The sequence below is a fragment of the Lates calcarifer genome, linkage group LG10 (genome assembly GCF_001640805.2).
Source record: "Lates calcarifer isolate ASB-BC8 linkage group LG10, TLL_Latcal_v3, whole genome shotgun sequence".
Taxonomy (NCBI): domain Eukaryota; kingdom Metazoa; phylum Chordata; class Actinopteri; family Centropomidae; genus Lates; species Lates calcarifer.
In genome coordinates, this window is record NC_066842.1 from 7,857,330 (window position 1) to 7,881,023 (window position 23,694).

Below are 23,694 nucleotides of genomic sequence, written 5' to 3' on the forward strand. Positions count from 1 at the left end.
GGAACCTTCTGTGTTCTTGTTAAAATCATATATTTCTCTGTGTTCATTGACATTTTAGGTAGAACAAATCTTACGCGACTGTGTGCACTTTGTAAAAGGCATCGCTAAGAGCGTATCATCATTAAGATTCACCACTTTGTAATTAGCCAGATTCCAATAGAGCTCTCCAGGAGAGGGAGGTATAATTAAGCTATTCTTAAACGGTTGGTCTTGGAAACACCCTGAAGCAAGTTCATGTGAATTTATTTGATGTCCATCTCTTTTTAGAAATGGAGGGAAAAAACAGGGGTCCCTTCATTCAGAATCTTCACAATGGCCCTGTTGAAAGCTAGCACTCTGCAGGCCGGCTGAGATCCCTTTTCTCTCTTTTTTAACCCCACTAAAGCTCTTAAAAAGATACCGGCCCATTGCACACGCAATTGATATTCCACCACTCGAACTTAATATCGTGAATAGAGGGCCAGGCTCTATGAATCAGGAAGACAATGCGCTTAGCTTAGCAGCAAACTGGCACTTTGTGTGCCGTGTCTGTGCCCCAGAGGAGGAAGTTTCTAATGTGAGCCTCACAATTGTGTGTCTATAGAGTTCTAATGAGCTTCTGTATGCTGAGTGAATGGCTGTGGGCCATTCACCATGAGGGCCCAATGAGCCAGCTCACTGCACACATTCACAATGGGATCCTGGGGGAATGGGAGTGGCTGTGTGGAGCAACTCCTCTGCATGGACAGTCTATAAAAGATCAACATACGTACAACCATGTTTCGATTAAGACTACGTCCATATTAAGCTGGTTATTTTTAAAAATACACCTTTTTTAATCTTTGTTTCAGCCCCTCAACCTCAAAAATGGAAACTTTCCAAAATGGCCTTCAGAGGAGCTAAATGTTAAAATGCCAGCTTGCTCTTTTTACTGTTCACTAGGAAAATTGAGCTTTTGCAAATCAGTGATGTAAGCCTGCTCAGTCCTAGCCGGGGGGGTTGTGCGATAGTTAAGAAAAAAGTAACTTAGCATATGGCCACTGGGGCATGTTAAAGTCAAACTCATCATTACCTTAAGAAAAATGGAAGCAATTAATAGAATCCAAAGGAGATTCAATATTAAGTTCCGGAATTGCTCTTGCTCTTCGTTAAAAAAAAAAAAAGATACATTCAAATGACAGAGTTATAATAGAGTGAGTGGACAGACATTTAACAAAATATATCTCAATAAAGACAACACAGTATGTACTTTGTTAAAGCTGCTACTTATTGCTCCATTACTATTTGGTTTTATCAATTACCAATAATCTCATAAAAGACCCACAAAACCCAGTAACATTAAGTGACTCACCCTTTTCACATTCATAGACACAAGTTATTATCATTATATTATCATTATAATTAAGTCATTATAATCACTTTCTCCTTTCACTTTCTGTTGCAACACGTGAAACATATATGATGGGTAGTCTATATTATTACATTTATTATTGCCCAAAGAACTTTTCAGAAGCAGCTACACTCTGTGGTATGCACACAGTTCCAGTGTTTTATTCCTGTATTACAAACAGATAACACCACTGTACTAGTAAACTACTAAAAAACCCAAAACAGGTGTCATTACCATCAGGATAGAGATAAACCAGATCTTGGCCCAACCAATCACCAGGTCTTCAATTATCCTTTGAGGGAGGTTCTGGAGTGCACAGTATTTTCTCCTTTCTTTGCATTTAAGTTTTTTTACACTCTACCTTGTCCTTATAGCATCTTTGTGTTGCTGTACCTCAGGTCGTCACATATTTAGCCCTGGGATGGTCCAAGGGTGACACTGTCTGTCTGACCTCAGTACTGCTAGACTCTGATACTGTGGTTGCAATTCAGTGCCATGAACTCAAGATGGCGCTGAAAGAATGAGAATTATCTGTATTTCAGTGGATTAATGTGGTGGATGACGGATACTTTTAAATGTAACCTTTGTTCTACATTTTTTCTTATTCTAAAACTCGATTTTTTAAAAAAAGTCAATCACTTATTTTAAGTACTTCCCGGAGAGGTATGGGAATGCATCTTGCAATCTTGCAGTTGTTTCTATTGATTGATTGTCACTTTCTCAAACTAATCATTTATTTATTTATTGCAATTTTGTTTTCTTGAGACTCCCCCTATCAGACTAGGAGCATTATAACTATAGGCTTTACAATGGCATCATTCAAAATGAATCAAAATGTATTCTAATGTGAAAACTTTTTGTTGTCAGATTCACTTAAGTCATAATTTTATTCATATTTAAATTAATCATATGCTGTCAAAGTGAATGTTAATGAATATGAAAAGAAGATGGATGTAATGGACCGTTAGCGCTTACCGTTTTTAATATGACTCATGAATGTCAGAACGGAGAGACAGACAAGGTCAATATAACATGGAATTATGCAACGAATCCCAGGAGATCCCTGTGGGAACAATAGGGAGTTTTGTTTTTTTTTAAATACTGCAGCTCATTCAAATCCTGGCACGGCTACTGTAAGCTATTCCATTTTGTCTATGGCATTAGTGTGTCTGTATGGTGCAGTTAAGTGAATAAGCCCCTGAGAGATTTGTAATGCATCACCCATCTGGATCTTTTTGAGATGAACCAAAGGACTTCCACTGTCCCTCTGTCCTTGCCCTGAGAGATTCGGTGTGTGTGTGTGTATCAGTGACTATATATACTGTAAATGGTGTGTGTGCACATGTACAGCATGTGTGTGCATTTATTACTTTTCATTCTTGGCTGGCTTTAATGACTCTTATTTTCCTGATGGCACTTTAGGAAATGACAACTTGTGGGCAATACAAAGTAATTACATTTCCTGTGTCTGGACCCAGAAGAAATCTAGTATTATTAATAATGAATAGAGGGTTAGAGGCCCTCTCACACAGCAGATGTGACACTGCCACTGCATGGAGAGCCATTGCCTGCCTTTGTTTTATTGACAATAGCCACCCATTAGCTGCACGCTGTGGACCTATGAACAAGCTATCTGAATTGGAGCCTATTTGTCAGAATATATCCATTTTGCATGAATCATAATCAAAACAAAACATGTTTTGGCATCAGTGAAAACTGTATTTAAGGGGCGGCAGATTGATATGACAAATATGTTGGTGTTAATCTGGGGTGCTCAGCGAAGAGCTGTGCACCACACAGGATCTGGAACTGTCCCTATAATCAAATCTGCTGGCCTTCACGTGTCAGCCTACTGCAGCAGACCAACACAAACAACAAAAGACTTTCCCTGCGATCCTGCGATTGGCTGGAGTTTGCTGTGGACTTGGGATCGCCTCAGAACAAGCCTCTATGAAAAGGCTTGGATTCATGTCCATATGGCAGGAAATTTATTAGGATTCAGGGAAAATGTAACTTTATCATCCTCAAAAAAATCATCACTAGTATAGCATGGCTGCTGATAAAACGGTTATGTTTCAAAATGGTAATTGCTCCCATGGATGAAGAGGATGCAAGATGAATAAACAAATATTCAAAGCACAAAGCATCTGTGCTCTATAAAAAGGCATTAACAAAGCTGAGTCACACAGGCAGCCAAGCACTCCATTTTCATTTCCATACCACCTACCGAAAAGCCAAACTTCAACTTTACTGGATGACTTGAATAATTGAAGAAATGAAACTGTATACTTACAGGAGGTCATAACTCTGATCGTAGAACAATTAAAGCATTTACAACACTTAAATGTGTCATAACAGCTTAATGCTTTGAGACAGTTGGTATTTTCTCTGTTGGCCTCTATGAGGACAGAGAAAACAGATGGTTTGAAAGAGGAGTAAAGGAGGCCATCTACATCAAACTGGAACAACCATTCCTGAACAGAAAAGAGGGGGCTTTTTTATCAGCTGCTCATGATGCTGTTCTAGCATCCCTTTCCAGACAGTTTCACACAAATTTACTCTTTAATTTGTGAGACTCTAGACTCCCATGATATCCATATGACCCTGACTACTTCTGTGACCTCATGTAACATCAATGCAAACCCACCAGAGATGTTAAATGTTGGGTGACTCACCACCTGTCAGTAGAACAGATGAAACCTCTTGGATGAGTGCTGGAACATCTTCAGGACTGTAGAGACAGCAATTCCAGATGCTGTTGGTTTAGTGTTTTTAAACCATCTTATGTCTGCTGACTTTTTATGGCAGCCATATAGTATCACGAGAATAAGAAGTGTGATAGAAAAAAAAGAATATGAATATTTATCTTCTTTTTTAATGCCTGTGCTTTAAACCTCATTCATCAACATTAGAAACTGTGTCCAAACCCACACAACTTTATTTTAAATTTGAGAAAAATACAAATGTTGGTATTGGATTGCACCAACAGTCCACACAGCTATCTCTAGACTTGTGTGTAAAATCCTTCCTATGTTTTACAACTAGCTAGTTAAAGACTAGTGATTTACTAAATCAAATATATTTTTTTTAAAGTTTAAGGTAGTAAAGACTAGTAATATCTAAACTAGTTATAAGTGAGAGGGAAATATTTAATTACACTAACCTATTGCTGTTTGCCCACAGAACATTTAGCTATTTTAGGTAGATTTTGCTCCCTAATTACAGGAATAGTTGTCTGTTACTTTAATAAGTTCAGTCTAAAAGCATTTGTTGATGTCCAGAGGGAGGCTATTTTAGCCTAATTGGAAACTTTAATGTTCATTTATGTTAAATGATGTGCTTACCTGTAGACAAATGTTCTGCTGACCTGACCTGCTCTGCACTGACTAAGCTACATTAACTGAACATTTAATTGGAATGAATCAACTCACTATTTTACCTACAATTTTTCCAAATTGCATCATTATTTCCCGGGGAATTCTGGGTAATCTATAATTAACCTGACCCATGCTAAAATGACTATTTTTCCTATCTGGCATTAATTTGCACTGTGGACGTTTTCTTTACTTGGCAATAGGCGTGGTTGCAATCAATACCAGAGGCTCATTTTGGTTCCATCAAGGCTTTTGCCGTCTCTGGCCACAAGGGGGCTTCATTGTACCTCGTTCCGTCTTCCTCTCTCACTCCTCGACAGGTTTTCCTGCCCCCCCTCCTTCAGCGGCCGCAGCTCTCATTCACGCTGCTGTGGGAGCGTCTGTTGAGCTGGTGAGGCAACGGCAGCTCGCTTTGTGCATCCTCTCTGTTACCCACCTGTGCCGCGGATGGTGCTGATGGAGCAGACCTTGCGCTACATGGAATAATTTGTACATTATTGCATTTTTTTCCTTCTCACCGGATTTGCTTTTTTTTGCATCATTGGGCATCTAAAGTTGTGATGATGCCTCCGCTTAACATTTGGGATTGGTAAATAGCCTTCTCTGCGAGGGCGATAACATCATTCGCATGTGATTGAACAATACTGTCTCTCGGAAGTGGACAAAACATGGACTAATTTTTTTTAAATACATTCACCATGGGATTATTACAGCTATTTCTGGTTCTCAGCATATTTTGCGCCTCCTCAGGTAGGACACAGGGCTGTCAGTGATTATACAGTAATCATCTCTTGCAACATGTAGCCTGTAAGATGAGATACATTATTAAATGTATGTGTTGTTTTGCACAAATTGTCTTTGAGAAACCTAGATGTCAATCCAGACATACTTGATTAATCAGGATGCATATTACAGTATTTTTTAATAGCATCACAGGTGTCCTTGTCTTGCTAATAACAATGACAACAATGTTTTTGTGTTTGCAAATTAGTTGTAGGTTTTGGGGTTGACCCTGCCCTGCGCATCAGCGTGTTTGATGAACTAACGCTTGGAGAAGGCTTTGATGGAGTTACTCAGGTCCAGGGCTTCCACAGCGAGTCTAGAGCTTTCCACTTCCAAGGTACAGTAACACACACACTCCTTGTATTTTTGTTCATTAATGGAAGATAAAAATGTCTCCAGATAAGGTGATGTGGACAATGTGGACCAAACTGTTTTTAATGAAAACTGACACTGTCACACAAACATTGCTGTGCTTTTAATATTTTAACAACTTGCAAGACTAACGGGGAGCAGTCCAGCAATCCACAGATCTGTTCCTCTAGTGAGATGCCAGATGTAGAGCTTTTTCTGGAAATGTCAGATCATCTGATAATACTGTAGCCCATATGCGTGTATGTGGTTCTTACTGTCCACAGCACAACTGCATGAGGGACTGTCAGGGACAACATACAGTGGATTTTCAGTTTTTCTCTGTTACGGGACAGCTCGGGGGCCCTCAGACTGCCACCTGCCTGAACAATAGGCAGTGTTAGGTCCTCTTGAAAAAGTGGGGTGAGTGGGGCGAGCAGAGGGGGAGAGATGGGTGAATCCCGCAAAGAATCATAGAAAGACTGAGCATAATCAGATTAGGCAGGGACAAAACCCCATGTTCACGGAGATGTATGATGTGAGTCTGGAGGGTGAATGGGCCCCCCTGCTAGAATATACCCATTGGTGATCCGCTAGAGTGTGTAAGCAGTTTGAGTAGTGTCTATACCCAAAATATGAATGGGTAGAAGAATGAGTCAGATGTCCATGTTGTCAGTCGTAAGGCAGTGAGTAGGCTAAATATGTTATCTATGGCATTTAGCAAATGGCAGTGTGCAAAATGGAGTTGTCAAAGCTGCGGTCGTGCTTGACTTTTATATGCACTGTTTTGCCAGTGTTAGATCTTTGTCACTTGATGTCAGACACTCATTACAATCCAAATGAGACTGTTAACAGTCCCATCACTGGGATGGAGATGTCTATCATAACCCAGCCAAAAGTAGCGACAGAGGAAATTGCTTTTGGCTCCCGGATCAGTGGCAAAACCAAAGATGTGGCAGCATTCAAATCTTCACAAGGAGGATCTCAACACGGATCACATAAGGCACCAAAGTGACAATGTTGTTTTGGGACAGAGAAACACCGCAATCATTTGTCGACATTTCTCTGCTTTTCCCTCCTCGCTGATATCTTCTAATCTCCCCTTGCACAGCCGCTGAGACAGCAGCTCTTCTGCATGGAGCAGCAACTCCAGCATCTCTGTGAATGCAGGCCATTTGATGTCCTTCGTGTAGACAACACTCAGAAGTGCTTTACCCAGGCAGGTAGTGAGAGAGACCACAAGGAAGAGTTGGAAAAAGAGAGAGGGAGAGAGAATGAGAGCAACAAAAACAGTTAGAGAAAGATGCTCCCACAGCTTTCGTCATGAAATAAAAAAACAACATGACGGTTCCGCGACTGGCACCTCTCCGTTATTACTCTCTGTTATTTCTCTGCATTACCTTTGCTAAGTACATTCAGTTACCCAGGCGGAGCAGGCGGCGTGTTATTTATGGCAGTGCTCGCCTCCATCCTTCATTTGGGATGTCTATGTTAAGTCAATGATGGTGGGTGAGGGGGAGGCAGGGAGAGGCGTACCGGCAGAGCAGACCTGGGCCTCTGCTTGTTTGTGGTCAGAAATAGACAGGGAGAGGCACATACAGTACTGTAGAGATGCAGAGAGAGTGAGGGAAAGAAGCTGAGATAGAGAGAAAATGAGAGAGAGAGGGAGAAGTAGGGAGCAGAGCTGTCTGCCAGCTGTTTGATAGACTGCGTTGATTCCACATGTATGGATGCTTGGCTGGCTGGGACCAGCAGACAGGCCCACGGTGACATTCCGACGCTCATTAGATAGCAGGCAGAACATATCCATGGCTGTCCCCTCCGCTGCCTGCCTGCTTTCCTGCCTGCCCGAAGGGAAGGCTGTTATCTCTGGGTGCTGGATGGAGGCAGGAGGAGGGGTAGCTGCTGAGAGCTGAAAGAGAGGGAGCCAGGGGAGAGTGTAATTCACACTATAGGAATGTGTATATGTGCATGTGTGTGGATAAGCAATTGTGGTGTGCACATTGCTATTCCCTATATCTGCTAAAGTATGTTGTTTTTGTCTGAGAAAGAACGAGGAGAGTAGCGAGCAGAGGAGGGGTTGCTGTTTAGCGCACCCCTGCTGATGCTCTTGAAGGTAGCTGTCAGTGCTATGTTGCGTGGCATTAGGAGAGGTGGACCTAAGGGATGGGTGTAACAGAGAGGAAGAAACGCCTCCAGGCAACGCTCCCTCTTGTGTCCTGGTGCCAGGTGATGCTCAGCCACGCCGCAAAATCCTCACGTCATTAGCACTTCCCCCCACACTTTTTAATATCGAGACATATAGATATCTGTCTGTCTCTGTATAAATAAGCACAGGGGCCACACCCAGAAGCACTCCCTTCCCCCAACACACATACACCCACACTCTCTCCCTCTCTGGCTACAAGCGTATGGACCAAACTCATTCAAAGTGCAAACAACACAATTGCTAGAAGCATACTTTCAGCGGCAGCACAAGACTCCTCTGTAATTGTATCTCTGTGTGTGTGTGTGTGTGTGTGTGTGTGTTTGTGTGTTTGTTTGTGTGTGAATCCTGTCTGTCTCAGAAGCATGTTCTTGCTCAGACTATTTGAACACTGCCAGTGAGGTGTTTCTCTGCATGTTGCGGTGATTATGACCCTGACTGCAGCGACACTCAAGTGTAACAGGATGGAAGAGACTCATGTATAATACAGCAAAGCTTTGTGTGTATGTTTTCTTGTGCATGTGTGAAAAGGAGAAAGGAAGACAGAGGGGCTGTGTGAATGTGAGTTATCCTGCATTGATGTGTGTGGTGTAGATACAAGTGTTTGAATAGGAATGGCAATTGTGTGTTTCCAGTGCAGGAGCTACACTCTCCAGCTGCTTGTAACTATAATACACAGGAGAGCTGCGCTATACTGTATAAAGATGTAATGCAATGGGTGGAAGGGCAGCTTAGTCTTTCAACTGTAGAGCCCAGATTCAAGCTTGTTGTATAGGAGGGCAGCTTCTGTACTCTCTGCTGAATTGAATTCGAGCAGGTTCAGAGGGTGCTATTCTGTAGCCAACCCAACACTTAAAGGAAAAAACCAAAATGGAAATTTGTCTAGAAGGATCAATAAGGTGATTAACACTGACAAAAGAGGTTAGTCTAACACTCACTCTAAACTTCTATGCTCTCTTCATACCGTAAGGTGATTTGGATAAGAGCCACTGCCCAACGTTGTATTGCAGTGTGTTCATCGTTCCTGTTGCATGATGCACCGCAGATCTCTCCTAATAACAAAGAATCACAATGTTGTCCAATATAGAGAAAGGTGCTAGTATCATGCAAATAAGTACATACTTACAGTAAAAACAGTAGATGATAATTCTGCTAAAGGATTAAAATGGACAAACAATGCTTGATTTCTTTAAACTAGCTCAAAGGTGTAGCTTTAAACTAGGCAGTCATTTAGTATTGCACCTCCATAAAACTGGGTGATTTGCAAGAGAGAAATTTAAAAATGATGTCCTGACCTTTAGTCCTAATGATCCGAATCACTCATTGGTGCTACTACTCCTTGCCTGGATGAGCCCAAACCACCAGCGTGCAACAAAGGTTTTCAATTAAAATGTGTTTTTGTTGTCCACAACAAAAAAACTTTTTAGATATAAGCAATGACAGACTACAATTTTGAGTTAAATGTGCTCAAAACTATTTTTCCTTCAGCTCAGCTTGGTTTAGGATTGCACATTTTGCACACTGATGGTCAGGAACCTAAAGAATAGGCTCGCATTTATAATCTGAAAACAATACTGACATGCCCAAATGTGCGTTAAAAGCATTATTGGTTCCACCTTTCCATCCTGGCTATAAAGAGCTCCCTTCCTAAAGTGATTTCAACATAATAGATAGGGAACAAAATCCACAGTCCTCGTCCTCGTAAAAATGCACTCCAAAGTTTAGCTGAAGCTAATGTGATGCTCCTGCAGTCAGACAAATCAGTTGGGGTTTCTTCCAGAGTTAGTCTTCTTAGTATGAAATTCCCTCTTTGTGCTTCTATAGAAAGTGTTTCCTTGCTGAACTGCAGCAGAGGGATAGTAACACAAAGTGGGAATTTGGTATTAAAAAGACTGTAAGTTTAGACAATACCCAACTGATTTGTCTAACTCCGACTGCAGAGGCCTCACATTAATTAGTTTAAGCTGAACAGTAGAATTTTTGCTCTGCAGATTTTGTCCTCCAATATTTAGATTAAAATTGCTTCATTACAGTGACCAATAAGTGTTTCAGTGCACATAAAGGCATGCAAGTACTGTTTTAGAATACACTTTAAAAAAATATGAAGCGAGCCAGGAGGCTGTAATGAGTGTGAAGGCTCATTGTTTTGAAACAAATGGGCTTTTTTGTGGTAATATTCTTTAACAATCTGCCTCATTCTCTTGTTTCAATTTTTTGTTGAGGTACATGTTGAAATAATAGTACAGCATAACAGATCTTTTCAGTTGTTTTAGAAGAATAAGACTATTAGGAGTATTTCTGTGTGTCCTTACTATGGATTCTTTTTTTGTGTTTTAACAATAATCCAAAGAAAGATAAAATGTTGAATCAAGACCAGGCAGGTGACCTCTACCTAAATTATTTAGCACTAGATAATCCAGTCCACCCATATTTTATGTCTAAATATATTGATACATACTGTAGTTTTTGCTGTGCACTGTTGCATTGCCTAAAAAGTTACCCAACCTTTTCCAAACTGTTGCCTGACATTATCCCCCAACTCCCTGTGGTCAGTCTGTTTTGCTTGCTGCCTTCTGAGGCGAGCCTGATCCTACGTTCCACACAGGAGCGCTGGTGACCATGGAGAGAGAGAGATATTTCTATCCCCCCCAGGGCAGTTATACAGTTGGGTGGCTGGAAGGCTGTCATTAGCTCTGTGTATGTGTGAATGTCAGACAGGCGGTCACTGAGGAGGCGATCTGAGAATTGGGGAGAAATTGCTGGCCAAAGCAGTCCTGGAGGTGCCCTTGGCTCAGTTTAGTATTTGTTCCAGGAGAGTGGAGACACAGTGGGGGGAGATGGGGCACCGAATGCAGATTGACTGAGCGCGGTGGAATATTCAGGAGCTGTAATGACCAGCTTTTGGGGGGGTTGGCCTGTGTATCAGTGTGTGTGAGTGTGTGTGTATGCATTCATCTCTGTGGTAGCCCATGTTTCTGCATATCTCTGCGGCCGTCTCTCTCTTTGTATTGACTCAGTGTTCGTGTGGAGCTGTAGGCTAGCCAAAATGTCTGTGTTATAGTGTCTGTGTGTGTTTGTACATGTTGCCGTCTACACCTGTTTGCGTATGTGCATGTGTTCACAAAACGCATGCGTGTGCGTTGACAGTAATGAAAGGTTTGGAGTTTGCTGCCGGTGGAGAGTTTATCATTACTCTAATCCCTCTGGAGAGATATTCTCCTGCCTAACCCTCCCACACATATTCGTCTCTGCTCAGGCCAGCAGATAAAATGTGTTGTTTGAAATATGCTCTGTCATTTTTCAAACAGAAAACATTATGCAATAAAAAATGTTTTTACTTGGTTTATTGTAATATTGTATTCTTTCCTCTGCTGATTGGATCATAGTGTTTATTCTGACCCCTCTTGGTTATTTGTGTTTCCTGCATCTCATGGCTCGCTCACTCTTAACTGGTGGAAAGATGGCTTATTCGCAAAATGTTGTTGAAGAGTTTTTGCTAAGATGTAGGAGGTGTTATTTTGTTCTGGCAATCCACTTGAGACCAAAGAATGAAAGTCCTCATTATTCACATACAAAAGTGGCTATGATCCTCTTATCTAATATCAGTAATACTGCTTTTAGTCACAGTTTCCTCTGGGAAATAATCAAATTAGAAGCCAAACATGTAATGAACATAAAAATATACTTCAGAATTATGTTCTTTTTGCTCGAAGAGAGGGGAGACTAACTCTTTCCAGTACAAAAACCCCCATTCTGTAAATACAGGTAGAGGTGAAAGCAGTGTGTGAGAACAGGATTGTGTCAAAGTGGGACGTATCTGGACTCTCAAGCTTTGCTGCAGGGCACCTGTTCTAAATGCTAAATGTGTGAGCAAGTGGCTGGTGCAGCGCTGCCAGTATACTTCCATGAGAATGCAGGGATGGGTGTGTGTGTGTGTGTGTGGGGGGGGGGGGGGTTGCAGCTGTGTATGTACTGAGGGTCGGACAAAATAAGACCACATTAGACAGTTTAAGATTAGAAGTGAAGCTGAGGGATGGAAATCGGGGCCTGAGTGTAACCATTAAAGCACAATGTACCCAGGAGATAAGATTAGGCTGTAGCCCAAAGCTGCGCTTCCTAGGGATGCTGTTGAGCCTGAGGCTTTTGGAGATCTCTAGTCAGCTGATAAAACTTTTTATGTCTCAGAAACACACTTTCTTAAAATCGTCCCATCCTTACATCCTGTAAACAACTGGGATAGATGATAAGAGCTATGTTAATACACTGAAAAATGTGCTGATTGGAATTTTATGCGCTAGATCATCATTTTCGAGCTATTTTGTGTCAGTACCTCACATCAGAGTGGTCGTTAGGAGCAGGTGGCTACCCCATCCAGCCGCCTGCCAATAGATAATCGACCCAAGGCCCCCTCAGCAGGGCCACATTGATTTGGCAGGGAGGAAAGCTGGCCCTCTTATCACAGCACAAACAAATCTACCACTCTTTCATGTATGTTTTTAGGAATGCAGAAATGTTCCTGCTATAGCTGTCTTAATTTTGGTTTGAGTGCCCGTTAAGAGTGTTGAGATCATTGCGCTTTTCATATGGGCAGCTCTATTGACTTATCTCATCTGTCCATCCAAATGAGAAGATGCCTCTGCCCTCCAATCCCCCACAGTCCCATTTGAGGCAGCCCTTTCCCCTCAAAGTATAAAGACTGGTGATGAGAGTTCATTCACTCATAGATCAAAGGCTCATGGCTGCCAAGCTGTGGAGCAGCCCAGTGGTAGCGGTTCCTCAATCCTCACCATCCCCCCCTGCCTCATCAACCTTCTCTCAGTGTGGACCCCGCCCTGACACCTGCTCCCACTGCGCTCATTTTGCCCATGATTGAAATGTCAGTGTGCTCTCTGTTCAACACATGGCATGGCAATAGACCGACCAACGCATATTGTTGTAGACATTGTAAATCCTGTTTGGCTTGAGCTCATCTTTGCTTGTGGACGATGACTAACTGAAAAATCATTTTCAATAATTTCTGAGATTATTGTCAGCACTGGTCATTTGGATTTGGTATTAAATGGGATCTGTTGATGGCAGCAGATTACTGCAAGGCAAAGCTCCTGTTGCAGTCATTGGACCATCTGTCCCACCTCAACCAATGACACTGGAATGATACTCCGCTGGCAATGCAAAATGCATGAAACGGTGCCCCGTGCATCTCCTCTGGTGGACAACAAATCCAGTGAGCATTTTTGTTTAGACAGAAATGACTCAAAATATGTCCCTGATGGGCTTAAAAGCCTACATCAGGCACAGGCTAATGTTAGTGCGGTAAGTGCACACTGAAAGTTTAAGAAGAGAAGTATGAAAACAGTGTTCCTGTTTTCCGCATGCTGTCATTGTATCGTATATAAGCAATGAGCACAGCCAGTCTTCATCATGGCGTTACTTGCTGTTTCATGTTACATTGTGTTAATTGGCTACTCCCACCAGCTGGAAGTAATGTTAATACACTGAGGAAAAGCCACCATGCTAGCTTCCTGGAGCGCTTAAGTGTGCCAGGGCATCTTGCATGCATCCCATAGCTGGAAGTGAACTCTTTGATGTGATTGCTTCTGAGAAACGTCATCATTTATTGATGCTTCCATTAAAGTAGCATAGATGTCTGTGTAGAGTTAGAAGAGAGGAGGAAGGGGGCACACTGGTGGGAACAGGAGCTTACGAGCTAACTACACAGAAAATGCCCTCCCATCCACGCACTCCAGCACCATTAGCCTTTCACTTCTTCTCCCCAAATCCTCAGACTCATATCTCTAGTCCTACACCAAGCTGAGAAGAAAGTGTTTGATCCATTGATCTGATTTTTGGGTTGGTATCTAATAATGTTAGCAAGTGGATGACTTCAAGTTTTATTTTAGGGTGAATGACCTCATGTTGAAAGCACTTAAGCTTCAAAGACTGCTGGCTAGTTTCCCAATGCCCTAATTTGACAAACATCCTCATCATTATTTTAAGAAGTCTTGAGGTAACATAAACCAAAACAGGTTTTACAGCAAAATTATCAACTATTTTTCAGAATGGAGTGTTTGACTTGCAGATCTCTGAAGTGAGAGTTTTAAGAGCTATAAAATACATCAATATACCAAATATTCACTTGAACTATGAAACATTTTATATGGAACATGAAACACTGTCATTAAAAGTTTTCATACTAGTAAGTGTGTTTAGTGGGTTTAGCGTTAATTTTTCATTTATGAATTCAAATTCGTCCAGAGAGTGAATGTACATCAAATATTTAAAGCTTATGGCCTGTGAAATCCCAACCGAATGTTCTGTAGTTTTGTACAGCAGATTTCCCTGTTTAATGACTTGTATTCCTAAAATGTGTAGTGCGTATCATTTGAGCTACAGTGCATTTTAACATCACTCAGTTAAATTGTTGTATGTAATTAAGGGTAATATAGCTGCCTTCATCTCATCAGTGTTTTCATTCCCGACCACTGTTGTTTGAATAAAGGAAATAATTAAGGTTAAGAAAAATGTCTAGATTTTGATAAAGAAATGTATTTTTTTCATATCCATATACATTATTTAACACAGCGGCTGTATTTTTTGGCATGGAGCAAAATACACAATGTTAATCCACTGTAATGTGTCATAAATATTGCTTTCATATGCAGCTCAAGCTTTTTGGTGGGAATGTCATGTCATCAATATATTCAGCAAAAGTCTTTGTAAGATTACTGAAACATACATATTAAAGACTGTGACATTGTTAGTTCTATTTTTATTTTCATAATGTTATAACAGTTAAAAGACAATCTCCACAAGGAAGTGGCTTTTAAGGGTTTAAATAATATCTGATATTTTTGTCTTCCTTCAGGGTCCTCCAGGGAAGTGAAGGCTCCTGTTGAGGTCTCAGAGCAAATGGTGCAGAAGCTGAGAGGCAAGAATGAGTTTACTGTGCTGGTGACCCTCAAACAGGATCACCTCAACTCTGGGGTCATCCTCTCCATCCATCATTCTGAGCACAGGTATGAGGGTATCCGTACCATTTATTTAAAATATAACTATTTACTAGAATATTCTTGCATATATAGAATATTTAAAAATACATTTACAAACCTTTTTTAGAAACATATATTTTGAGAATTCAATTTGAGATGCATATTTTTGCATTCTAAAATATCACATATAGTACAGTAAAGCTGTTTATAAAGCCACACTAACAAACCATAATTAAAGTTGTTTTCTAAATTTAGTACCAGTCTCTGTTTTGTCATGTCAGCAATCTGTAATATGATGACTGAAACCTGAATATTTGTATTTGATGAGCATTTAGATCCTTCACACGCCAGTCGAGTAAACAAAGCAAATCACCCTGTATGCCAACGTTATTATTCACAGTCCATCAACGATCCAAACATTGAGTCTGTAATCGTGGATCGAAAACTAATGACACACCATCGGCAGTTAGCATGCTAATGTTTTCCATTAGTTTGTGATAGCTGAGCCGTTGGATGATCAGAACAGCAATCTGAATTCCACATAATGCGTTGATTGAACAGTTTGTACATTAAAGTCAGTCCTGAGAAGAGAGCTCACAGGGATGTTAATGACTTTCCCCGTCGCTGATTAGCTTTCCCAGCCATTCATTTGCAACAAAGCAGTGCTGCATGGTTTCATTTGGAAACATGGCAAAGACTATTTCAGCGTCAGAAGTGTCAGCGAGTGCATCTATGGAGCTGGGATGAATGTGCATGCATGGCTGGGGGAGAGTAAATCTATTAGATGTGGTTTGCAGATAAATCAGTTCCATTGCTTCACTTGCATGAATGTGTATTTTCTTTTTAATAATTTCCAGCAAATCACTCTAGTTTAAATAAGTCTGTCTTTAAAGGCAGAGGTGATGAGTGTGTATCGGCAGCTCTTTCCATTAGTGTCACTATGCTGGGTGAATCTCAGTGGTGTGGAGAAGAGGATTCTCCTAGAATACTAACACTCCAATGTAAAGAGTTGAACCTCTACATGTGGGCCATTGTTAGGTGTTGCTGATGTTGCACTTAACACCCATATAGTACCATTATGCTTGACTACTGATGTGATTAAATTCTAAATGGTGTTGCAAATCTGGGGAGATGTGAGTGCACTGCTTGGAAATGAGTGACGTGTTTATCTCTCAGTGCTGTGCTGAGAGAAGCCCCGAGTTTAGACACTTTGGTGATGCATGCAGGTTTTTGTGCGAACAGAAATAAGAATTCGCTTCCAGTAATGAGACTTTAATGCAACATACAGAGTCATACTCTACAATGCAGGGAATGCAAATTCTCAAAGACACTGCCATTGTGTGGCTGTTACTAGAAGCAGTGTTGCTGGTACTTTTATTTTGCAGGTTCCTTGAGCTGGAGAGCAGTGGCCAGCGCAGCGAGGTGCGTCTTCACTACCGTACCAAAGGCCAGCAGGCCCACACTGAGGTGTTCCCTTACAGCCTGGCTGATGACCAGTGGCACAAGGTCTCTGTGGCTGTCAGTGCCTCTCATGTCATACTACATGTTGACTGCAACAGGTAAGATGATAGAATTTCTATGTAGTAGATGTGACAATGAAGTTAAAGTGAAACTCTTAAGATGTTTGAAAGTTTGAAAATAAAAACAGTGTGGGGGTGTGGAGTTAGAAAGAAGAGGGATTGCCAGACCTCTGTGGCTACTTCTTATCTCAAGCTAATGGCTCGAAGCTACATTATGCACCACTAGCATAACACACCTAAATCTCTGGCCAAATTGTCTGTGCTCAAGATGAATTGCGGGTAAAGTTGGTGCCAGGTTTTGTCAAGGAAAAAGAATGTGTGGAATAAAAAAAGAGCATACCTCTAGTTCTGCTGCAGATTAATCTGTGAAGTACTCTTTTAATGCTACGTGTTGCACTTTGGGAGAATACTGGTGATGAAAACTGAGAAAACAGATATGATTTCCTCCTTTGTTTCCAGAAATGAAAGTTTTTCAGTGATGTACCACTCCAATACACCGGATTGGTATCAGCCATGACATGACCAGTCTATATTAAGTTCATTTTCTTTGTCAATATCATAATGAAATTCAGTGTTTCCACTGTTACATTCATTTAGTCATGGCTGCCCACCAACTCAGTTTTGGTGCCACAGCAATACCTCTCCTTATGTTACCTTGCATAAAAATGATTCCAACGAGTCATGCTGCGAGAGATGAGTGACTGAGTGAGAAATTTCAGAAATAGAGAGCAATGGTATTAGATTGGTGCATTCCTCCTTTAAGTTATCATTTGAAATGTGGCTATCACATAGCATGTCTTTTCATCAACCTATCCCTACCTGAATCTATCAACAAGTTGTAGATGGAAAAGAAACACTATACAACCATCAAGGGGCACTTGAATGCAACACTGCTGTTCTGTCACTTATAATTGGTACAACAGTCTTTAGAAGTTAGATTTATACAGTTGCTCAAAATGTCTTAGACCCCTTTTAGAAATGTTTAGTTGGCCGTCTGTCAGAGTGGGTCAACATGTGTCAGCTGAGCTCTCCTTCACTAGCCTCCTCTCAGTCAGAGTTTAATGAGGGTTTGAAGCAGCTTTGGTCAACTGGCCCCTCTATGAGGAATGGAAAAATAATTTTATATTGCAGTTTAAACATCATCTAACTAACTCCCCAAAAGCAGAGAGAGAGTGAGGGGGAGAGAGAGAGAGAGAGAGAGAGACACTGAGAAAAAAAAGCGAGAAATAGCAAGTGCACACATGTGGGCGAGAGAGAGAGCATTTGCGTGGACTGAAAGACAAAGCTGAGACAGAAACTTAATTTGGTAATTACTCAGTGTAATTGACTGTATTGCTGTTGTTTAGTTTAGTGAAGTGTATGGGGCTACACTGTAGACTGCGGCCTCTGCTGACGGCGACGTGGGTCAAATGCACCTTGTGTAGACCCGCATTATACATGCATCTGCTGTAATGAAAGAGGTGTTACTGTTTATGTGTGAGGATCTTCCTTGGCACAATAAAAGAAACAGACGGTGACACCATGTGTAGCGCAGAAAGCATGTGGCTATCTATACCCTCCACAGGGAAAGAGTTAACAGAAGGATTTAACAGGGCAAGGCCTGTAGTGTGTGTGTGTGTGTGTGTGTTTGAGGAGCGAGGTCATTCTAAAATGGTCAAAAAATGGTGAGACATTAAAAAAATAAATCAAAACATGAACTACTCTGTGTGTGTTTTGCAGGATCTATGAGCGGGTGGTGGAAGCCCCCTACATGGACATACCTGAGGATGCTGCCTTCTGGCTCGGACAGAGAAATGCTGCTCATGGCTTCTTCAAGGTTAGCACTGCCGCACAGATTTTCCTCAGAATATGAATGTAGATGCACTTCCTGATCTGTGATATTAGTAAGTGACAAATGATTCACAATGGCAAGAACAAGTCATTCATCTCAGCTGTTGCTTCAGCTTTTTGCCCTGTACTCAATCTCAGTTCTTACTGTATCTTCTGCCTCTTTGTTTGGCTTGTTTGGTTTTATTTATTATAGCTGTTGCATTTAATTGCATGCATTTCTCAAGGCTTACCATTTTAATTTGTGGGTCTCTGTGCCTATCGTAGGAATTGACGTTTTTTTTGTCATTGTTTGCTTCCTTTCCCTTACTCTGCAGCTAAGCCCAGAGCAATTATCTCAGCAACCCCCACAACGCTGATTTGGGAGAAATCATTAAATAGCCTCTGGACTATGCTCATTAAGCTTAGTCCATAGTATTTTTTATCAGACAGGGCGACATATATCGCCTTTCCTAGACTGGGCCGCACTCCAAAATTTCCCACCTGGGGAGACATGCTGGGCCAAAATGTCAGCTTACCAGCAACTATAACTATTTTAATCAGTCTGCCAGTGTCAGGCTCTGTGTTTGATGGTGTGTGTGTGTGTGTGTGTGTGTGTGTGTGTGTGTGTGTTTGTGTGTGTGTGTGTGTACCTGTGTGTGTGTGGCTTTTAATGCTTTACACATTGTGTCCTGGCTCTTGAATTTCCTCTGTGTTAATTGGTAGATGAAAGAAGCCTTGGAGGTCACCCACTAATCTTGTCACGTAGCAGCATCTCTCCCCACCACTCTGTGAAGCCTTGATTAGTTGCTAGGAGGGCACGTCTCCTTTTTCAAACACACTGCTTCATTAGTACACACTCACTCACACACACAGAAACGGTCAGTCTGTATTTGTACGTGGGTGTCAGCTGAACACAAGAAAAAGCTGTAGCAGTAAGAGTAAAGACTTAAATCAGAATGAGCGTATCTGCACCTGTGCTTCACAATTCAGTAAATATCTTGTTTATAGTCTACACACAGCATGATAGCTAAATCTACTGTATCTAACTTATCAAGTGACACAATTTTTTAATTTCATCAGTGATATGTAATTTGTAGTTGATTTGTATGGTAATGTAGAAATTGTACATCCTAACTTAAAATGCTGGAAACAATTTATTCTTAATTCAGGCATTTCCAAATGCAACAACAAATAGCAGCCACTGAAACTCACAAATCAGATTTAATTCTCAAGTTATTCTCAGTTTGGAAAATTTGAAGTGTGTCTGTCTTTTTTTTCCACTTGCCAGAAGGTGCAAAGCAAAGTCTGGCAACTGGCTGTTTAGATAGTGCTGCGTTACAGCACGGGCTTTGCTTAAAGACAGTGGAATAAACAATACATTTTTCAGTTTCTAATCCTGTATCCCTCTGTTAATTGTTCGGTTATCTATTTTTTGGATAATTCAACCTAAACACAGGGATCTATATACATACATTTATACAGTCAAATGTGACTGGGGGCAACTAACTAACCTCACAGATTATATAAATCTACACAATACACTTGCTAGTGGATCTTAGGATATGATAAAAAGTGGGTTTTCTGTTGTCAGCTGGTATGTATGTAACTGGGGTCTGATTCATAAATTAGATGCTTTACAGCTGCCCATCTCTATTCAGCTCAGCATCATGCCATTGTTGCTACGCTATTGCCACTTTTGAGTGATCCAATCACACCTAAATTATTTGATTTAAATTCTTTATGTAGCTAAACCGCACTCATATATTCTATTTCACTCTGAAACACGTGTCATTACTAAAGATAAAGATGCTCTAGCTGTCTCACTGTGACCTTAACTGCTTTCGCTTAAAAAAGCATAGATAGTAATGGCACAGTAATAATTACAGTATAGATAAAGTTTACTGTAGACGCATGATGGGAAGAATGTACGGTGGCTGCGGATAAATGTATAGTTTTATGGTTTCGTTACAAGTCTGGTGGACGCAACTCCTATCTGCTTCCATTTCAGCGCGTTGCCGTAAAAAATCAGCACATCATTTCCGCAGGATTTTAAATTTATGGCCTGTAAATTGAAGTGGCAAGACAATTTAAAAAACAATTTCTCCTAAGTTGCGCTGCTCCACTTCTGTAAGGGAAATAAATGCACTCAAGGAATGAAATGGGCCGAGTTACCATGGTGACAGAGTATCCATGTGTATACGTGTGTGCGTGTGTATGTATTTGGGGTTTGGACACAGGATGAAAAGCTACCAATTGGGAATCAAATTGAATCTGTATCTCCTGTTTATGCTTATCAGAGAAGATTGAAGGGAAAAAAAATCCATCTACCTACTAAAACACCCACATCACTGGTTCACTCAACTTCCCGTTGGTGTCCAGTTATGAGATGATTCAGGCAACCCATGCGTTACCTCACAACTAACTTCTCTGTCTCACACTCCCCTACTTTGAAAAATAAATTTGCACTGGCTCACAGATTGACTGCTAATTCACTGCATTCAGTTTTATGATTGCAGCAGTTCCCAAGGTTGTCATCAATGGGGCTCTTGGCTTTGCATTTGCATGTCCTGTGTATGCTTGGGTTATCTCATGTGGAAAATGTACTATAAGCACGCTTAGACACCTTCGCCCCTCTGGGTCCTTATCCACTTACTACAGATTAACATGCTTCATCTAATTTTTATTGCCTGTCTGCTCTCTATAAGGTGTTATTTGCCCCGACCAAAAAGTTTGTTGCTCATGTGTCTGTGTGTGCAGGGAGTGATGCAGGACGTGGAGATCCTGGTGATGCCACAAGGTTACATCTCACAGTGTCCAGATCTAAACAGAAGTGAGTACGGTCTTATACTTAACACATTGAGAAGTGTTTGCCTGAGTGTTTAATTTAGATTACCTCTGGCACTTATTTTGCTGGGCACTTGATTGCACTGATTTGTTTCTTATTTAAATTCTCAGAAAGGCTCCGCACTCACTGGGGTAAAACAGCTTTTAAACAGGCTAGCAATTGAGAAACAATTTGTCCCTCAATAAAACTTTGGATAGTAAAAAGTTTTGCAAATGGTCGATAAATCAGTGAAAGGGGGAATTCCCACTTGCCACTTGACTTTGACAAAATTACTTCACATTTGAATTATACAAGTGAAGGTCCAAAACAAACTCTTATGAATGTTAACATCAGTGTACAAGTTTTATTTGATCTGTGTAAATATAATCTGTGGCTGTAGGAGGAGCCCACCTCACACTTATAGTAAGTAAATAATTTACATACCAAAATTAATTAATTTACATCTCTGTTTAGCATGACTTAAAGTGATAATCTTTGAGACTCTTGAGTTGGAAAACGTTTTGATGCTGCACTATTTTTGCAATTCAGTTACTTGCAAACACAGTGATGATTAGCTATTGTAGGTGGTGCTCATTTCTATGCCATTTTCATTTAATATTCTAAATTGATTTTAAAAATCAAAATGTATTCTTAAATAATTGGTTATATAATACTGTCTTGAAAAAAATAATGTTTCCATCGGTTTGTTATTACTGTCTTAATTGGCAATTATTGTTGATTATCATGATGTCAGCTAACTGAATTATGTGTACTAAATTAGAATTTATTGTCTCTTGTATCTTAGCATGCCCAACCTGCAATGATTTCCATGGACTTGTGCAGAAAATCATGGAACTGCAGGACATCCTGGCAAAAACATCCAGCAAGGTAATGTAGTATGATACACTCTGTCCTACTTTGACATTTACTCCACAATTTGAGCATCATCTTTAAAAAAAAAAAAAAACACTATTACCATTTCAAATTTGTGCCACAGAATTGTGTTGTAGTGTAATATATCCACTTCTCAGTGTCCTTCTGTCATTAACATTCATTGCAACAGGCAGTCAGGGGCATATTAATGTTAGACATTAGCTATTGTTGAAGTCTTTTCTGTTCTGATACCAAGACAGTGTGTGGAAAAGGTGTTAATGGTGACTAATGACTTACTTTTCTGCTGCCACTGGTTTGCTTTTGAAGCTCTGCTTTCTACATGTGAATATAGACACAACGAGTCTCAGTCTCATCTTCCCTCCTTCTTGCCTTTTGTTTTTTTTTGGGGGGGGTGTGAGCAGCTGTCCAGGGCGGAGGAGAAGATGAATGGGCTGGATGGCTGCTATTGTGAGAGAACCTGCAGCGTCAAGGGGGTCGTCTACAGGGAGGACGAGGGCTGGACAGATGGCTGCAGGAACTGCACATGCACGGTGGGGCTTCACACAAGGGTGCATGTCTCTGTGTGTGTGTTTATGTGTGTGTACACATGATACATGGGTGTGTATGTTAAAGTAATAAGGAGCAAGGGAGGGCATTCAATTTTAATTAAGAGTGTGTGTGTGTGTGTGTGTGTGTGTGTGTGTGTGTGTGTGTGTGTGTGTGTGTGCGTGCATGAACACTCTGAATCTCAACTTATGTGCTTGTCATGATGTATGTGTGTGATTGTATGTCTACAGGCATGTGAATGTGTCATAAAATAAATAGATGGATATGTGTGCGTCTGTGTGTGAGTGTGCAGGAAAATGCAAGTGTGTGTATATGTGTGCGTACAGATCTCTGTGCGTGTGTGCATGTGTATGTTAGAGAAAGAGGAAATGCATTTTTTATCATGTCTGTATGGCTTTGTGTTGTATTTGTGTGCTCGCCGCAGTAGGTGTGTATGTGACTGTTTACACACACACGTTCACTGCTCCCATTGTAAGTCTTGGCTTTTTGTTTTGCTCCCCTGTTCATCAAGTGTGCGAAGGTGGGGGTGTGTGGGTGTGTGTTTGGGTAGAATAGAGGTGCAGAGTGCAGGGGCCCCATTGTCGACAGCTTGTATTCTCATTATTTCCTTGCATTTGAGGAGGGTTGCCCCAGTTACCCGAGAAAAGATACTGTATTGAAACCTCCACAGTATTCAGGATTAGACACATCAACAACAGTGCTTAGTAATGCTCGATTCTCTCTCTATCTCAAGGGTCTACTTTGTGCTGCATAAAGTGTGAATAATTGCCAAAAAGAGAATTAGAAGCGATTGGAGATCTGGGGCTTGTACCACATCAGCAAACAGATTTCACCCCCTGTCAGTCTACTCAGCTTTGGAACATGAAAATCATTCACTTCTACTGAAGTCCTCCTACCAGCCAATGAGATGCCTTCGTGCACCACTACTCAACATGCAAAAAATAGGAAATCACATATCTCTCAGTGCACCGCACCTAATTGCTCTTGACAGATGATAATTATCATCAGGGATTTGTTCTGCCCACTCATCCT

General features: G+C 41.0%; 1 protein-coding gene across 2 annotated transcripts in view; it reads left to right on the top strand.

The window, feature by feature from the left end:
* Positions 1-5,079: 5,079 nt before the first annotated feature.
* nell2a (neural EGFL like 2a) overlaps positions 5,080-23,694 on the top strand; it is a 74,597-nt gene continuing 55,982 nt past the window's right edge. Inside the window, exons 1-8 of one of the 2 annotated variants that reach the window (XM_051073222.1) lie at positions 5,080-5,493; positions 5,735-5,863; positions 14,946-15,096; positions 16,455-16,628; positions 18,309-18,405; positions 21,156-21,228; positions 22,028-22,110; positions 22,518-22,646. In XM_051073222.1, the coding sequence (XP_050929179.1) occupies positions 5,442-5,493; positions 5,735-5,863; positions 14,946-15,096; positions 16,455-16,628; positions 18,309-18,405; positions 21,156-21,228; positions 22,028-22,110; positions 22,518-22,646 (888 nt within the window). In that variant the 5' untranslated portion in view covers positions 5,080-5,441. The remainder of the gene's footprint in view (positions 5,494-5,734; positions 5,864-14,945; positions 15,097-16,454; positions 16,629-18,308; positions 18,406-21,155; positions 21,229-22,027; positions 22,111-22,517; positions 22,647-23,694) is intronic. The other variant, XM_018684607.2, reaches the window with a different exon arrangement.